Source organism: Festucalex cinctus, chromosome 16 (genome assembly GCF_051991245.1).
Source record: "Festucalex cinctus isolate MCC-2025b chromosome 16, RoL_Fcin_1.0, whole genome shotgun sequence".
In the NCBI taxonomy this organism is placed as follows: domain Eukaryota; kingdom Metazoa; phylum Chordata; class Actinopteri; order Syngnathiformes; family Syngnathidae; genus Festucalex; species Festucalex cinctus.
In genome coordinates, this window is record NC_135426.1 from 19,743,111 (window position 1) to 19,761,052 (window position 17,942).

The 17,942-nt window shown below is 48.4% G+C and overlaps 4 protein-coding genes across 11 annotated transcripts; 2 read left to right on the forward strand and 2 right to left on the reverse strand.

The window, feature by feature from the left end:
• Nucleotides 1-252: 252 nt before the first annotated feature.
• Nucleotides 253-1,024, forward strand: LOC144003949 (stress-associated endoplasmic reticulum protein 1). Its single transcript, XM_077500694.1, has 3 exons — nt 253-502; nt 629-704; nt 781-1,024. The coding sequence occupies exons 1-3, from the start codon at nt 419-421 to the stop codon at nt 819-821; spliced, it is 201 nt and encodes a 66-aa protein (XP_077356820.1). The 5' UTR covers nt 253-418; the 3' UTR covers nt 822-1,024.
• On the reverse strand, nt 863-9,937 carry camta2 (calmodulin binding transcription activator 2). 4 transcript variants are annotated; one of them, XM_077500680.1, is made up of 26 exons: nt 9,686-9,937; nt 9,072-9,165; nt 8,906-8,994; nt 8,492-8,559; nt 8,291-8,426; nt 8,155-8,226; nt 7,906-8,053; nt 7,706-7,834; nt 7,452-7,635; nt 6,255-6,975; nt 5,669-6,133; nt 5,377-5,503; nt 5,158-5,292; nt 4,899-5,089; nt 4,653-4,834; nt 4,199-4,277; nt 3,908-4,112; nt 3,698-3,832; nt 2,798-2,928; nt 2,552-2,724; nt 2,236-2,440; nt 2,088-2,159; nt 1,910-1,930; nt 1,497-1,693; nt 1,355-1,429; nt 863-1,293 (listed from the first exon to the last, which is right to left on the reverse strand). In XM_077500680.1, exons 2-26 carry the CDS (start codon nt 9,106-9,108, stop codon nt 1,239-1,241), a joined length of 4,032 nt encoding a protein of 1,343 aa, XP_077356806.1. In that variant the 5' UTR covers nt 9,109-9,165; nt 9,686-9,937; the 3' UTR covers nt 863-1,238. The 4 variants fall into 4 exon arrangements, with proteins under 4 accessions (XP_077356806.1, XP_077356807.1, XP_077356808.1 ...); XM_077500681.1 differs by having other exon boundaries at nt 9,599-9,937; XM_077500682.1 differs by having other exon boundaries at nt 2,804-2,928; nt 9,686-9,936.
• Nucleotides 9,938-10,280: 343 nt separating this feature from the next.
• Nucleotides 10,281-15,924, reverse strand: plod3 (procollagen-lysine, 2-oxoglutarate 5-dioxygenase 3). Its single transcript, XM_077499574.1, has 19 exons — nt 15,719-15,924; nt 15,058-15,149; nt 14,848-14,984; nt 14,613-14,776; nt 14,185-14,297; nt 14,032-14,095; nt 13,843-13,940; nt 13,590-13,691; nt 13,382-13,513; nt 12,876-12,997; nt 12,699-12,803; nt 12,491-12,616; nt 12,266-12,407; nt 12,078-12,191; nt 11,917-11,988; nt 11,622-11,726; nt 11,222-11,368; nt 11,005-11,130; nt 10,281-10,923 (listed from the first exon to the last, which is right to left on the reverse strand). Exons 1-19 carry the CDS (start codon nt 15,840-15,842, stop codon nt 10,768-10,770), a joined length of 2,241 nt encoding a protein of 746 aa, XP_077355700.1. The 5' UTR covers nt 15,843-15,924; the 3' UTR covers nt 10,281-10,767.
• A 76-nt stretch (nt 15,925-16,000) lies between these two features.
• cyb5d1 (cytochrome b5 domain containing 1) lies at nt 16,001-17,892 on the forward strand. 5 transcript variants are annotated; one of them, XM_077499578.1, is made up of 5 exons: nt 16,001-16,353; nt 16,665-16,797; nt 17,078-17,154; nt 17,223-17,441; nt 17,517-17,892. In XM_077499578.1, exons 2-5 carry the CDS (start codon nt 16,674-16,676, stop codon nt 17,745-17,747), a joined length of 651 nt encoding a protein of 216 aa, XP_077355704.1. In that variant the 5' UTR covers nt 16,001-16,353; nt 16,665-16,673; the 3' UTR covers nt 17,748-17,892. The 5 variants fall into 5 exon arrangements, with proteins under 5 accessions (XP_077355704.1, XP_077355705.1, XP_077355706.1 ...); XM_077499579.1 differs by having other exon boundaries at nt 16,001-16,218; XM_077499580.1 differs by having other exon boundaries at nt 16,002-16,353; nt 16,710-16,797.
• The last annotated feature ends 50 nt before the right edge of the window (nt 17,893-17,942 follow it).

Here is a 17,942-nt window from a genome sequence, read left to right on the forward strand (position 1 = left end):
CAACTCTTAACACACGGTCTAAGCCTAATATGCTGTTTGTTTGTTTTTTAAAACAGTTTGAATACAACACTTTCTACTTTGACTTTAGTAGTTCTTTTTTTTTTTTTTTTACGAGGAAATTGTATTTTTGACGCCTTTACCTTGAAGTACTTACAATCAATGTATTTGGTGCACTGCTGTTTCATCATCGTTTCATCAAATGTTCTTTACTAAAAGTTATTGTGACGCCATCCAGCAGGTGACGGTGTAAGCTCCCGAAACGCGTTGGTGCCGCGAAGAAGCCTCAGCGCGTCACGTGACGAGCTGGGCTCCATCTGGCTATTGCTAACAGTTACCATCGGACGCGAGTAGAAGTGCCTCTGTTTTCGGCAACAATCCGCGTCGTCGTCGCTCTCCCGTCCCGGTCTCACCCGCAACCATGTCGGCGGTGCAGCGAATGAAGGTGGCGAACGAGCGACACAGCAAGACCATCACGCAGCGGGGACACGTTCAGAAAACCTCGGTTGGTACCGACAGCTAAACTACACAGCTAATAGGGCTTACTGTCTTTCATCTCCGTGCTGAAAACGTCATTTAAGGCGAAGAGTTGCTCACGTTCCGATATGACTGCGGGATTTTTGCCTTGCAGCGGCCGGTCAACGAGGAAAAGTCTCCGGTGGGTCCGTGGCTTCTCGCGCTCTTCGTCTTCGTGGTTTGTGGATCAGGTGAGTTCAAACTTCACACAGACATCATCACTGACACTCAGTTTTCCGCTATAAAGTGTGTTTGTGTGTTTTGCAGCCATCTTCCAAATCATCCAGAGTATCAGACAGGGCATGTGATGAGCGGTTCCCCGGACCTTGTTGACACATACACACTGTACTCGTTTAAGTCATTGTTTAGTTTGTTTTCATTGTTGATCAGATATTGATGATTGTTTTCGTTTTTTACACATACAATACAAAGCATGTGAACTACACATACCACAATGCTTTGCTTTGTTGATGTTCAAAGTGTGTCTGAATTAAAGCCGATATTTTCTCTACATGCCTCCTTTGTGATGGCGTCATGCAAAACAGGCGATCACAGTTCAGTTCATTAAGACTCACTTGCAGTCATAAATAACAATATTTCAAAAGTCCCGTGTATTATATGTATGGATACATGTGTACCAACATGTCAATATTAACAGAGATGGGCATTTGCCTCCATGCGCTCCCTGCCGGGAACTACATTCGTCAGGATGCTGAGTGGTGGATTTACGTGGTCAGGCCTCTTCTCTCAAGTTCCCGGTTCTGCTTCAGCTCCTTGATCCTGCACAAACACAAGTGTCAAATCACTGGCTCGTCACTTGGCGTACGCGAGTGTGTGTTACCTGTGCCTGCAGCGTCTCAGGAACCTCATGATCTTGCGTGCGGCCTGGTCCTGCTTCTTGGTCAGGAAGGTCCCCCTGGTGGACAGAGTGAGCTTAGGCTGACTTGCACATGTGACTGATGACGCCCGCGAAGTGCATTTACTTGAGTTTGGGGTTGTGGCCTGCACCGCCGCCACCCGGGCCTTGTTTGAGCCTCTCGTACTCCTTGTAGCTGCGGTAGTACTGTTGGATGAGCACGGCCGCGCGCCGACTCTGTTGGAAGCGCTTCTGCTCGTAGTACGAGCGAAACTTGGACTGGATCAAGATGGCCGCCTGGGTCATCTTCTTGTAGAGGGCGTACTGGGGAGGCGGGGGCGAAGGAAGAGACGTGTTAGGGGTATTACCTTTTTCCTGCCTAAACGTACGCAGGCAGTAGCATTATTAGCTTCAACTATTTTCTGCATAAATGGGTTGTTTATTCTCAATTGTCCTGTTCCGTCTAGTTCAGTTGCATCACCCAGTTTGCGATGAGCTTACACACACAAACATCGAAACATCTACTGTTCACCTTATTACCTTCAGCGCTATCCATGTTAGCTAGCCAGAAAGAGAGGTAGAGAAACAGCGGTTAAGTGTTAGTGAAGCACAAACTAGGGCTGGGTGATACGCCCTTGCAAAACAATTTGTCAAGCAGAAATAGTGATTTCATAATGTTAAAAAGAAGCCATGAAAAAATGCACATAAATAGACGTACCTGTTTATATTTGCGGTAGCATCTCTGAATGACAGCCGCAGCCATGTCCTGCTGCTCCTTCAACCTGCGACCCTGCGCACATGCAAACAAAGAGGCAATGAGCATGAGGCTCAGTAGAGGTCAGTACAAGCCAACGTAAAAAGCTCACTTTGTATCTTCGGAAAGCGTTCTGGATGATCCTGGCGGCCTCGTACAGCTCCCTCTGCTCACCGTCCGTCAAGGTCAACAGGGCGAAGTCGCGCTCCATCCGACCGTTGGCCGACGCGTTCAGAAACTCGGCCCACGCCGCGGAGGAGGGCGGCCGCAGCCTCTGGAGGGCCAACGCGCTGAGGGGTGAGGGGGGGCAAACCCGCCTGCGTAGATGGAGATCACGCTTATGGACAACTTTTGTTTTCACTTTATGGGGACTTTCAGACCCATTTTGCAGAGAAATCACAGGTACACGACGGGGTGTAGAGGGCTACCTGGGCAGAGACTGCGTGTGGGCGTCCACCGTGTCCAGGTAGTTCGCCAGCCAGGTGTCCTGGACGTCCTGCCTCTCACGGAGCAACGACTCAGCCCCCCTGGCAAAGTCCTCGTGTTTGATTCGCTCCGGCGTGGCCTCGATGATTTGCTCCGCCAGCGCCGCCATGTCGACCTATCGCACGGGAGGCCAGAGAGTAAACACGCGTCGCCGTGGCAACAGACACTTGCGCTGCGTGTGGCAGTACCACCACCTCCTCTTCTTCATCCTCTTCCTCATTCTCTACGTTGTCGCTGTAGCTCAGAAGCTGCTCTGCCAGCGTGGGGGGGAGGCGGGGGGACGCGGGGCCCTCGTTCGTACACTCTGAGAGGCTCAAAGCTGCAAAGTGCGAGTGAACCAGGGCCACTTCACTTATTCATGAAATTTTCTTTCAAAAGATTCACTTGCGTTATTGAAAGTATTTGTGCATTACTGAGTCAAAAACTGTTTCACTGGATTTTGACTGATTTTGCAAGACCCACAAAATACTGTGTTCCATTGCTATAAAAACGTGGAACCTACCAAAATAAAGATTAAAGTCTCTTCTTTCATCAGGACAAAAAGTACATTTGTATCTGTTTCCGTTTTGCAGCAATTAACATTAAAATATAGCTAAGTTTCATCTTTATTCACAAATCTGCTTAGAATTGTTGGGAAACAGCTTGTTTTCATCATGGTTGATCTCATACTCTGCTACCCCCTGCTTGCAATTTTTAAAATAGCTACAATTTTTTCACGATTCTCTGCAGTTTAAAGGCTGCATCAAAGCCTTCTTTGTGCTCTAGCATAAAAAAAAAAAAAAAAAAAAAAGCAAACAAAACGTATAAATACGTCTTTGGGACACTTAATACATTTAAAATAGAATGTAGTTATACATTTTTGGGAGCAAATGAGTTAAATAATCTGTAAGACATCTATTTTTAAGATACGTTTTGTTAAATCTCAACCTATGATCCCAAAACGGTTACAAATAAATGCCTTACAGATTACTATTTAAAAAAAAAAAAAAAAAAAAACTGGAAATGTGCATGTATATACATAATACTGTGGTGATAACGCTTGTCTCATTATTTATCGCATCTTTGCTGTGATGTTCATCAAATATTACCTGCGTGCGGCTCCACCACAGGCAAGGATGACGACGAGGATGAAGAAGGGGACAAAGGGGAGGAGGGGGAGGTGTCCATGGGGGCGGCCGAACATTGGGAGGGGGACGATGAGAGGCTGCTGGAGGAGCTGAGGCCTGCAGGGAGAGGCACAAGTTCAGGTCACAGATTCAGATCCGAAGGGCAGCCATGACTGACGGCGTGCGTGTCACCTGTGTCCGGGCTCGTTGAGGCAGGCGAGGAAGCGGCGGCATGCGTGTGTAGCTCTTCCAGAGCGGCGGCCAGGCAAGTATGTCCTCGCGAGCGGGCCACGGCCAGCGGGAGGCGGCCCAGCGAGTCCGGGATGCCGAGAGCCACGCCGCTCCAGCCGTACAGGAGCTCAGCCGCCCTCCGGTGGCCCAGAGCGCACGCCCACATCTGAAATGCAGGTAACCGTGGCAACACAGTGTTTTGAACAGGAATCTGAACCAGTTGGCGGATGATCGGGACGGAGCAAGTAATACCAGAGGCGTGCAGGAGAAGTGGTCCACATTGAGAGGGTCTACTTCCTGTTCCAGGTCCAAACTGTCGCTGTGTATACGCCTACAAAACACAACAGTGGTTTCACATACAGGTTTTAATGGGGCCAGCTAAGCATTGACATTATCAACAATCCATCCATCCATCCATTTTCATTAATTTATTGATTGTAAATAATACATATTTCACATTTTTGAAATGGGTTAATTAAAATGTATTTATTAATGCTTGTTCATTTATAGCCATTTATCTTAATGGTTGAATAATGAGTTAATGATTACAAAGACATAATGTTTTTATTTAATTAAATAATATCTATATTAATTTGTTTTTAATCATTTATCTTGTAAAATAATTGAATACTTGGTTAATTTAAATCAAATGTGGCCCTTGAGCAAAAACGTTGGCCCACCCCTGCGTGAGCGCGTGTACACGTACCTCCATGTGATCAGCGTGTGTATCAGGTGCGTGTAACCCTGCGCGGCGGCCAGATGGAGCAGCGTCATCCCGCGGTGACACGGCGCGTGCTGAAGCCGCTCTTCGTCGCCTCCGCTCCACCGCACTCCTCTCATCATCCTCTCGCACACTCTCACGATCCTCCTCTCGAACCACTGGGACGACTGGCACGCGCGCACAGTTTAACGATGGCAACGTTGTCACGGCGGCGGCTCTGGCCTCCCTCACCTGCTCGCGGTCCTCCGCCGTGTGCGGAGGAAGGGGCGCGGTGGCGGCCATTTGGCCTGCGTGTTGCTGCCGCTGATGTTGATGTTGCTGATGCTGATGTTGTCGTTGCGCGAGGTCTCGTGCCGCCATGGCCGCCATCCTGCGCTCCATCTGCTCCAGGCGCTCCAGGATGGACACCCTGAATTGATTGTCTGGAGAACAAAAATAGCTTAATGGTCACTCCATTACATTCAAATAGATTGAATTATGGCGCACGGACCGTCCAACGAGAGCCAGTCGAGCTGAGAGCTGGGCAGCGAGCTGGCATTCCTGGCGCGGTACTCAAACAGAACCGACGACGACACGGAACCCCCGGACTCAACGACCTGAAGACACACCAGACCGGCCTCGTGGGCTGTGACGAGAAAACCAAATGATGCAGTTAGGATTTGTGTGCGTGTGTGTGTGTACATGCGAATGTGTGTGTGTGTGCGTGTACCAGGGCAGTAGCAGCGCAGCACACCAGGTTGGATCAGTGATGCCGGGACAGCGCTCTGATCAAACACGCATGAGTATCGACCCGACTGCTCACTCCACGGTCCTGTGATCAATACTTTCACCCCGCCCTACACAATACATACACTTTCAGAAATTTGTACTTCACTACGATATTAATCTTCCTGTTTTTTCTTTTTACCAAACAGTTTTTTCGTTAGAGTAGTTATATCAGTACCTCTACTTTGACCAATCTTATTTTACAAAAGGAAACGCAGGTTGTAGTTGCGGGTTACCTCGGGATACGACCACTCCGGCGAGAAGTCCGTGATGGAGGCGAGCGGCAACGAAGACGGCAGCGGGTGAGGAAAGGGCAGGAAGGACGTGGAGGGGGAGGGCTGCGGGGGCACCATGTAGCGAATCCCGGCCGAGAAGACGGCTGGGCCGGGGGCTGGGTCGGCGGGGGGAGGTGGCGCCGACTCAGGGTTGGCCTCCACCGTGATGAGGTCCGAGATGAGGTCCGGGAACTGGCTGTCGAAAGAGATTTCGAGCTCCTCCGCTTCCTGCTGCGTGTCCATAGGAGGCGGGTCGGCATCGGGGCCCGGTCCGTTGACCTGCTTCGCCGGCATGGTGGGCGGCGCCTGGATGGAGGTTTCCATGGTGACATCGTGGGGGTTGGGGGTGTCGGTGGGTGCGGGCAGGTGACCATAGGGCTGCTCCTGTGATGTGGTTTCACTTCCTGGCGTTAACGACTGGCTGGGCTGCACCACACAGACACGTTGCCATGGTGATTATGCAAAATTGACTCAAATTTGTACTCTTATGGCTGGTGATAGTTTTTTTTAAACCCCAATCGGTTGCCCAGCACTAACTGCTCCTCACCTGCAGCAGCTTTGTGGGAGGCGTTAAGATGCAAGTGTCACGTCCCTGCTCCTTCTCCTCGTGATCACCTCCCACCGTCTCTGCCGGCACCTCAACGGCTCCCAGCTCCAGACAGAGCGGCAGGAGGGGCGGCGCCACCGAGGAAGTGGGCGACAGGAGGAAGGAGGGCGGAAGCGAGGTCGTGTCCTTCCTGTCCGTCTCGCAGGAGGACGACGAGAGCGACGAGGGAGGGGAGATGGATGACGGCGGAGTGGACGTGGGGGAGAGTGCCAGAGAGGAGGGGGAGAGCGGAGAGGAGGAGCAGATGATGGGAGGAAGGGGCCCGCCGTATGTCTGGCCCTGCTTGGGGGAGTTCAGGAAGGAGTCTGGGTCAAAAGCGGGTGGGAGGAAAGGTGGGGGGAGAGAGGGTGAGGAGAAAGGTAAGGGAGGGGAGGCTGAGGAGGAGGGAGTGAGGAGCAGGCCTCCTATGACGGGGGAGGGAAGGAGTGTGAGGGAGAGGGTGTGGCGCACAGGGGCGGGCAGGGAGGGCGGGCAGGGTGAGGGGGGCTTGCCATGGGGAGGCAATGGGGGCGAGAGAAGTAATTGGCTGGAGCGGGTGAGCGCCAGGCTCTCCTTGGGGGGATCCTCCCCGCCGCCCCCGGAGATGGCGGCGGTGGTCGCCATGACGATGACGGCGTTGTGCGGCAGCGCCACTGTGGTCAGTGGGGGGGACGTGGCCGAGCTGCGGAAGCACAAGTTCCGGATTCAGCACTTGCTTAATTTTTCAAATTCTGTTCATTTTTTGTTTGTTTTCAGAGCACATTTGCTAGTTTTTGTTGACTTAAGTTTATTTATTTTGTTTGTTTTAGTGTTAGTTAATTTATAATACTGTGTCAGGTGCAAGTTTACAAAAGGTCACAAAAATTAAACAACATAGGTTTCAATTAAAAAAAAAAAAATGCCAAAAACGGACAGCCAAAAAAAACAAAAAAAAAACATGGAAAGGCAATATCAGTAGGTGTCAGTATTGCTCCATAAAAGAGGTTTGCCAATTGACAAACCCCACAGAAGAAGAACAAGGAAGGACAACATTTAGGGCTGGTCTAAAATATCGCTATATCGATATTGCTTTTCAGAGCCCAATATCGATTCATAAAACCATGAATTGATACTTTTAATATGGCTTTTTCGCCCTGTAAATTAATGTGCCAAACTTACGTGGAGGCGGGGACAGGAGAAGAGGCGGGGCTTCCCTGAGCCTGGAGCTGGGGAAGTTTGGCGTCACCCCCGCCGCCCCCCAGCTCCCCCGTCTCTGAGGACAGCGGCGAGGACGACGACGGGGGCAGCTTGGGGGAGATGATCCGGTGCTTGGTGCTGTTGCAGCTGTGGGGAATGTTCCCTCCTGACACACACAATGTTTGAGTGACTGCGTTTACACATTTTCCACTTCCTTGTTTTGTCTATCGCGTTACCCTGGCTGCCGTTGCAGAGGCAAGCGTGCGTGCGTGGCTGCGGTTTGGTTCTCTGGCGCTCCAGGATGAGTTGCACCAGATCCTCGATGCTGAAATCGCCGCTCCCGCCAGAACATTTCATGCTGTGAACTGAAGCGCACACATGCACACTTACACACTATTGTCGTGTACTATTGTAATGCACGGGTGTGTACACTTACACATGGGCTTGAGCTGACCCAGCAAGTCGTCGCGGCTCCATTTCACGCTGTCGTGGCGACTGGTCACAGCGCACAGCAGCGGACTGCATTTGCCAGAATCCTCCAGGGAGGGCACGTTCAGGTAATGGACCAGCACAATGTCTGGGTTCTTTTAAAATGCAAGTCCCAATCAGAGATCACCTGGTGTGCCTTGGCTCAATAAACATTGGGAAACATTGTCCATGTATGCCTCGCTGTGTGTGTGATTACCTGCAGCAGCCAATAACAGCGCCGGTGGAATGTTGGCACAATGGCGGAATGGACGTAGTTACCGTAGAGACACTGCAAAGACAGTTAGCGACATTTTCAACTGAGACCACCATACTGGTGGAGTGCTGCTGCTCACCTCCATGCCCTGCACCTTCAACTTCATGTGGTCCTCTCGGGTGTCCTTCCCATCCTTGCGTTTCTTCCAACAGTAGCCATCCTTCCTGTACTTAACCTTCTTTCTGTTGTAGAGGATGATGCTGCCATTCTTTGGCCTGAAACGGTGCATGGTTAGCAGAGTCCACCATCTTTGTATTTATAGGTGCGTGTATGTGTGTACCTGGTTTTCAGGGTGCAGGAGAGCCATTCGTCATGCTTATCAAAGCTTACCAGATAAGACGCGATCTCCTGCATACACACACAAGCTTCGACTTGAAAAATACAGTAGGGTAGTTACAAATAAAATGCATTTCAGAAGTCTATCTGTACTTTTAAAATTTGCCTTATAACGTCAACGTTTTCCCCTCCTCTGTTTGATCAGAAAAAGCAAAATTAAACTCTAAGATTGACTTTTTTTCTTTTTATACAATTGTGATGTAATTATGATGACATTATGAGGTGGATTAAGTCCCCAAATAGCCAGCCTCAAACTGGCTTATACAACAGTCAGGTTGTAAATTCAAATTTTTGCAAGTCAAATGTTTGTTAGTCGCGTAGAGTCTGTGCTAGTTGGTTTTAATAAGTACACACTGACCTCATTAGTGTTCCATCTCAGGCGCTCATTTGGAAGAAAGGGCGAGCGAGGGAGGCACTCCAGCAGCTTGTTCCTCTGTCCTTTACTCTCTGACACGCACACACACTCCATCAAAACTTGATATTCCCATCTACAGGGTTACCATAGCAACAGAGCTGACACTGACCAGTGTGACCTGTGGAAACCATCTCCTTGTTGCTCATGGCGACGAGTCCATGCAGGGTGGTCTCACACGACGCACAGCCACCTACACTGACCCACTACACGCACACACACACACACACACACACACACACACACACACACACACACACACATGCAGGCTGAACTCGCAGTGGCCAACTATGGGAAAACACATTTCCTTGTTGCTTAGCAACCACCGTAAAAGGGAGCCCTTGCTCGTGGAGGCCCAAGTTAGACCGGGCACTCGCCTTGCTCCTTTCCTGGCTGCTTGTGGATCTCTGCCGGCTACAAGCTGTGCCACTCCCGGACGAAAATTTTCATTTTGCTTTTTATTTAAATAAGTTTTATTTGCCACATTACACTCTAAACTAAACCAACAGGCATTGTTTCGTGTCAAAGTGGTCAAATAGGAGTAATATTTATCTTTAGCTGCTCATATAGCCCAGCTGTGCTAGCCATGCTAACAACACTGATTTGACGCCATCGGAAAAAAGCTGAGGGGGACTTTACCTCCGAGTGTGGCGGTGCTGACGCTAATCTGGGGACGCGTCGTGACTATCTGCAGTTCGACACAAACACCTCCACAAACTACTTTACCTTCCGCCTTCAGCCCGGCCGCCATCTTCCTTTCCTCTGACGTCTTTGCGCCCAGACCGTAATGCCCAGTAGGAATGATTTTACCGTAATAACGGCTGAACATGCGCGGCCACATTCAACGGTAGAGGTCATGCCCAAACTGTTTAATTCTTTCCATCTTATTTATTCATGTTATTTTTTTAAAGAGCAATATTACAAAGTGCTATTTCCCTTATTAAATCAAATCAAGGCTCGGTTTCTCCACCCCAACTTCACAAGCTTCAAGCCTACGAGGCAAGTATCCTGATTAGTTCATTTGCAGGTGCGCAATTTGGCCACCAGGCGGCAGTATAATACAGCCATTCAGAACTTACATTATTATACTGTGGTTTGTAAAACAGTTTAAATCTGAATTTGTTTATGTGAATCACAATTTTACAAATAGTGGGGAAAAAACATCACTGGCCACAGAGGTGTCCAGACAAATGTCAGAGGAGGGCATGAGGATGAAAGTATATGATGTGATATGAGCACTAAAATTGATCAAAATGTGCCCGTATGGGTTTTCAGTACGTTTGTGTGCTTCGCTAAAAAAGAAACACCAAATACATTTGTTGTCATTTTAAGTCTATACTTTATTTGTATAGCACTTTTCTTCACACCGTTACAACAGCACGGCTCACATTCTTACCAGTCAGTGGTGCTCTTGATCCAATACAATTGGGATAAAAATCACAAGAGCTTCGAGTATTTTCATTTTGTCTAAAAATTCTTAAAAGTTAATTCACTCACTTTTAAATAATTTAAAGCAGTTTATACAAAGCCAAGCATGGAGGTGGATCCTTTTTTTTTTGTCAAATATAAATAGTCCACGGAAGAGCCCCACTTACATGACCAAGGTAAAAAGGAAATTCAACACTAAAATCTTTTTCACTCTTTCTAAAACGCCTTAAAAGTCACATGCACACACACAGTGTGTTGGAGTTTCTAGAAAAAAAGGCACCACTGTGACAAAATAATCCCATAAAAAAAATAGAAAATCCCCTCCAAAATACTAGAGTAGTGAAATCCTGGAGCTCCTTATAATTTCTCCTTTCACAGGTCTACGGGTCCACAAAGGACACCATGATGTACCTGGTTCCACTGGTGGTGGGTAGACCCTCGTGATAGTGCGTCAGGCGGCCGGGGTGCATGAAGGACCAGCCCTTCCTGGGCGACTCCACATTGCAGTCGTAACGCAGGAACCGGCATCCTCCGCCCTGATGCACGCAAACACATCTGCTGGTCAAGCCTGGGGGTGAGCTAAGCTAAGCTGACGCTAGCATGGTCAGCACAAGTACCTGGTAGTCGATGTTCTTGTTGTTGAGGGCGATGTTGACGGTGAACGTGGACGAGTCGTGATGTGGCCGCAAAGACGGCTGCTCGTCGGGGCGGTAGCGCACCACGAAATTCATTATAGCTTGAGCCTGCATGTGGCACAAGAAATCAAGGAAATGTGTTAAATCATTTGTGAGTCAAAACAGGTTTATGACTCTTAAGAACCTAGAGAGCTCTTACCTTAGGCGAATATCCGGGATAGAGTTTTTCCGTGATGGGCGCTATGTACTCTTTAAGAAACTTGAGCCATTCCTTCTCAAATCCAATCTGATTCATATGGATGTCCACAGTGGGAACATTTTCGTAGCCGCCGGTCAGACGCTCATCCTACGTGACACATGCACACAAACAGCCAGCGCCATGTATCAAGACATACCTTTTTACGTCAGAGGAAAGGAAGATGGCGGCCGGGCTGAAGGCGGAAGGTAGTTTTTTTTTTGTGGGTCAGTATTGTTAGGGATTTGTTTTTAAACTATGTAAAGCACTTTGAGTTGCATTTTTTTGTATGAAAAGTGCTATACAAATAAAGATTGATTGATCTTGTGAAGTCTGGCGTGGGGACTCGTGACGTGGGCGTTACCCTGTGTTTGCCGCCGGACCATTGGCCATAGTCTTCCATGGTCTCCACTAAGTCGTCGCACATTTTTTCCGAAAAGGCCGGGAACCAGTACACGTCCGGACACGGCTGGAACAACACAAAAATGGTCCACAGAATAAACAATAATAATCATAAAAATTATAATAATAAAAGTAGTACTCATAACAATAATAAAAAAAATATTAAAAGTAACAATAATAATAATAATAATAATAATAATAATGATAATAATAATAATAATAATAATAATAATAATAATAATAATAATGTCATTAACCTGCTTCACAAAGCTCTTGGGGTCCTCAAAGATCTTGGAATAATTCTCATGGACATACTTGGCCCTCCAGTCCTGCCACAGGACAAGCAATTAGTGACAGTTACACAAACAGGTGAATATTGAGGTACATGTTGAGAAGTGTTTGTGTCTGTTGAGGGCACCAGAGGGTTGTCAAAGATCTGCCACATGTCTGGGTGCAGCCTGGACGTGTTGAAGTTATTGGACGACACCAGACGCCCAAAGTCGTCGCGGTTGGACACGAACATGAACACTCCCTGTCGGTGGGTGGGAGATACGTTACGTTACGTTTCCAGTTGTATTTTCTTTTCCAACGAGCATTCATAGCTACCTGCTCTCGAACCCTCCGACAGAACGCCATGTCCGGGTCCAAGTTGGGGCCCTCGTACAGGTTGAGCTTGGAGAGTTTGGATCGCAGAACGCTGCCTTTGATTAGATAGGCCTGCGACATGTACGGAACGTTCCACAGGCCGCTGCAACACACACGAGCGGGGTAAGTGATCGAGTGGTCGGATTGCTGAGAGGGGGCAAGGACGAGACGGTCACGGACACTCACATCCTCTTCCCTTGAACGATCTCGATGTAGTCTTCCGATCTGGAGTAGTAGCCTTCGGCGCTCAGGGCACCCCAGAAGTTGCTCCACAGCTTCCCGGGTTTGGAAAGCATTGGTGCGATGACGGACCTGGAAAACATTCCGGCATTCATTCAACGAGAATAATAACAAAAACAACAACCTGACTAAACCAAGCACATGTCACGCATACTTGTTCTCCTCCATGAGGATCCTCAGGATGTCAGGGTTGGTCAAGACAACATCCGAGTCGATGCTGAAGTAGTAATCGCAATGAGAATCCTTCCGACACGCCTCCCTACGGACATGCACAGTGGCAAGCTCAGCTTCGGAAGCACCCAAAGCTCGCCGGGACTGGTCGTGCACTCACACAGCCATCTTGCGAGCTTGGTCCTCCTGGAGGTTCTCCTCGGGTCCCACCAGCACGGCGTCGGGAAAGAGAGAACGGTGACGCTGCCAAAAGTAGTGAATGTGGCGCTCGTGGTACACCACCTGCCAACGGGAAGCCACATATTGAGAATTGCACAAGAACAAATAAATACTATTGAAGTGAGTAGAGATGCTTTTCAAGCTTCACACATCGTTCCATATTTTGATACTTATTCTGATTCAAACCATTACATTTTCAGCTGATTCAGGACATCTTGGATTCTATCTTTCAATAATGCCTAATTTTTCAGAAATTCTGATTTTCACATTAAAGTTCCCAAATTACGAGACATTTTACACATTTACCTTTCTCTTCCACATCTCTAGACCAATTTAAACCCTTACAGCTTCAGATCTCTGCTTTCCATTCTCATCTTACCATTTTGCTATATTTTAGCATGTCAGCTAGCTCATCAAAACGAGTGGTTCAAAAGCTACTCCACATACGTTGTTATGGATGAAAAGGTGGAGGCGTGATAAAGGGTAGTTGAGTGTGGTCAGCCGCTCTAGGAAGTCCTCCATGAAGGGCGTGGCGTGATGGATGAACACAGCCACGTGCACCAGTGGCATGTCCTGATCCTGAAATCACACAAACAACAAAAAAAAAAATCTTAATATGGTCCTTTCACAGATAAAGCAGTGGCGGCTTACGCACGTCGATTTCATCAAAGAAAAGTAGGTTGTCGTCACAGTTGCCGCAACCCTCCTCGTATGTCCACGCAGTCGGGACGTAGTTGGCCAGATAGTTGAGTTGCAGCTGCAGAGCAAAAGTGGCATCACATTTGAAAATGATGATGATTTTACAAGATGTATCTTGGTTCATTTATCTCTGCCAGTGACAGGTACAACAATTATATTTACTTTGTGAAAATTTGCGTTGGTGGTCAAGAAAGTGTTGAGCAACCGACCTTGGTGGGTCCGTTGCCGTGAATGACAACCGGAAGTGTGTCGTAGGCAACGTTCCTCACGCGGACCCTGGCCCTCTCGAACTTGAGGACAACTTCATCTGACAAAATCAACATCGACGAGAACTCAGCGAGTGCAATTAGTAACAGCTCGCTTTATAACGCAACAACTGACAGCTTGCGAGGTCTCACCAACAGCGCCGTTGAGGTTCTGGAAAATTCTGGAGCGGTGGTCCAGCGTTATGTTGAATTTGGTCTGAGGGTGGGGGGGAAAAACAAACAAACAATAGTGACAAAATAGAATGTCCTCATGACATTAATGTGGGAGGCCAGATGCCATTTTACCCGCTGCTTATGGTCCAAATAGATTTTGGTGTAGAAGAGCTGGTCATCGTCGTTGTCTTTTAACTTCCACTGCTGGACTATGGCGCTGACATCTGGTGCGAAGCCGATGAATCCTGACAGATGTGCAATGAAGTTCATTTTTGGTTACTTAAAACATATTTACAATTCTAGTATGCGTATGGTACACAATGGGAAAAGTTGGGCTGCAAAGTCAAAAAAGTTAACACCACCTGGCTTAGTCTATATAAGCACTGGGACTACTTCTTGAACCAAATCCGATTTCAAATTCGCCTTAGAATAACATCAGCATTTTTCCGTCCTCTGATTGGTTGGAACAAAACCAGTCCAGCCAAGTCCGAGTGAGAAAACCAAGAGTCAGAAAATATCCGGAAATGCTTCTCAACAATGCCCAAGTGGTGCTCTCCTACCTCCTGAGTTGAGGTAGCGTTTCCCAGTATGCACGGCGGGGTACTTGGGAGCCAGCCTCTGGTCTGGCCAGCAGAAGCCCTCGGCCGAGAACATCACGCGGTGTCCCAGCCGCGAGAACTTGTACAGGAGTTCCTCAGGACCCGAAGCGAATACTACGTCGTAGCTGGAAGACAAGACAAAGGGGGTTCAATTGACAACCGGCCCAGTGCTTTGAAACAGCAAGGTGGGCGTTACCTGTCCACAAACAAGACCACCAGGTCCTCGTGCTGCGAGTGTTTGAGCAGCTCCTTCTTCAGCCAGCGCACCTTTTGCCCGCCACCCACCGTACGAGCGATGTCGCCCCCTTTCCACTCCTCCCCCAGGCCTAGAACCTGACCCGCAGCATCACCATCATTAACCATCAAATGATGATGATCATCATCATCGTGGTCACCACTGGGTTACCTTCACGGTGTAGTTGAACTCTCTGGCCGTCGTCATGAAGCGCACAAAGCCGTCCGTCTCCTCCGTTGCAGCGGTGATGACCAGGAGATTCTCTGCATGCAAACACATACATGTTGGAAATTTCCAAAAGAAGGAATTCCACAATGAGGTGGGAAAATGTGTGGAAGGACGAGTACTCAGGGCCATTTAAAACAATGCAACAATGCAGTCGTTCCCATGACAACAGTCTTGCTCGCCTAGCCTCCCTCACTCCCTTCAGACCCAGGCATCCAATCAGAAGGAGAAATAAGTGTGAATCTCAGTAGTGATAAATAAACCAATCAAAAAGGCACCACTGTGACAAAATGATCCCATAAAAAAAAACAAAAGAAAGAAAGAAAATTCCCTCCAAAATGATAGAGAAGTGAAAGCAAGGGGTTCACTGTACTGGAGTCTTGGTACAGTCAAGTTAGCGCCCCCTGGTGGAGAGTCAAGAGTGACTTCATAATAGTTGATGTAAGTGGAAAACGTCAATATGAAGTAAAGTTTACAGCGACGTAAGTTGAGCGGAAAGCGTTTAGTTGGAGAGGGCAAGAAGCGGAAAAACGAAAGGTGTGGAGAGACTTCAGCGGAGTACGGCGGTCCGCCTGGCCCGCCTGGAGACCCTCCAGAGCGGCCTTACCTGGCGAGAGGCTCCGCGTTTGAGCCCCGGAGGAAGAATGGAGTATAACGCCCAGTGTTAGCAACCCGAGAAGCCAAGAAGACATGGCAGCGGCCACTTGTCGATGTAAACAATTTCGTCCCATCGCAAATACCCTGCTTGGCTCCTCTCCTCTCTCCCTTTCGCAGCTCCGATGGAAGCCTGGCGAAATCTCGCGAGGACAATCCCAGTTGGCACCGAAACGTCAACGGGATGTGATTGGTCGCCCATCTCGACACGGCGACCAATGAGAAGCGCGATAGCTTTGATCGACGGGGCTTCTTGCCAATCACAAGAAAACAAATGTGATTTTGTTGCTGTCCTCAGCTTACAGAAACTTTATGAACGAGGACCTAAACTCTGCCACGTCTCAGAGGGTCACGATTTACGTTCTCATTGTCCACTTCAGGACTACGGTGACTTTAAAACAACTTATAAAGTTATAAAAATGCGTATTTGCTGGTGAGACAACAAACCCAGAGGTACGTAAACACATCAACGGAAAATGATTGGCCGCCCATCCGTAGCGGCCAATAAGTAGCTTGACAGCTTTGGCGACCGCGGCTTCTTGCCAATCGGGCGTGTCGACGAACGAGCCAATCACAGGAAGACAAACGGTATTTTTATTTTTTTTTCTGTGTCCTGAGGCTACCGAATGTTCTCGTTTGCCACGTCACACACTTTCATTGTCTGTTTTTATTGTAAACCTACAGGATGTTGTGACACCTCAGATGATGTAATTAAAATAAGTATCCTTTGTATTATTCTGCGGGGATGAGGGCTGGCTTCTTAGCTGTCTTTTGCCACCATAAAAAAAAAAAAAAAAAAAAAAAAAAAAACCGTCGTGAGCCCCCGCCCCTTGTTACCATGGTAACGTAACAACAAAATAGAGGTAGCCTTTTTGTCACTTTTTAATTGCTTAATTTAGGTTAAGTTGATGCCAAAAAGGCCACGCTTCTTCACGCCTGCTCAGGTGTCAGCTCACAACACTGCGGCAGACTTGTGGGTTTCCTTCCTGGGCAAAGTGTGTGACCTGACCCCCCTGATGAAGCAGCATGAGGGTAAGCAGCACGCCCATTGGAGAATTATAAAAAGAATTCTAACTAGAGAATGCTTTGGGTATTTTAGTGTTACGATGTTAATTTGAATGTAAAAAAAAAATATATAGTAATATTGATGCCCTAAATGAGCGGAACTGTTTGGCATTAGAATTTGAGTTGATTTAGAAATGTGGAAAGATTAGGTAAATTGAAAAATGTCTCCATTTGAAAATTGTCATGTAAATTACTAGAACATGCTCTTCAGCATTCACACAATAATATTGTTAATAACTTCATGCAGGTGATGTTTTGCTGCTGCCCATCATGGAGTTTGCGGGCAAGGACATCAGCAGCTGGTTTGACCCCGAGACCGAAGACGTGAGTGTGCGCATATAGAGCTACCAATTGCACAGAGCCTTTTAGCACTCAGCCGCACTTGTGCGCAGGTCTTGACCTTTGTCCACCCAGTTACTGACTGCGTGAGCTACTACACGCCGCGGGGTCGCTTTGTGCACGTCCCGCCGGCCGGCCCGCGGTCCGACTGGGCCAGCGACATCGAGCCGGCCTGGTGGAAGGACCGGCGCTATGAGGTGGGACGGCTCTCCGCCAAGACCAGGTGGATACGCGTCATCAACACGCTGACGTCGCAGGAGCAGCGGCTGGAGGTCAGCCACCTGGCTTAGCCCCCCCCACCATCTGTGCTAAGCTAACGGCTCCCATACCACCCCTTTCTGCTTCAGGTGTGTTCTGAGGAGACGCTGGCGGAGATCCTGGAGCGCTACCTGCCGTACAACTCGCACGCGTGCAGCTACACGTGGAAGCACAATGGCGCAAGCCTGGACATGAGCAATACTCTAAGTCAGAACAACGTCCCAGACGACGACGTCAAGCTCCAGAAGCTGCGTCTCGACTGCGATCTCTTCACGCCCGCCATCCTCCTCCACTTTAACGACGACCTCACTGAGGGATGAATGCCGTGTTGTGTCTTGTCTGCCATGTTTTGTTGTCATTTTGTATCATGCCATGTCATATAATTTGTTACACCAAGCCATGTTGTGTCACGTATCAAATCCCGCCATGCTGTTGTGCGAATAAAGCACACGTTTGAATTTGAAACGTGTGGTATGTTTTGCCACTACGTCGCCACACACATGCACACAAACACA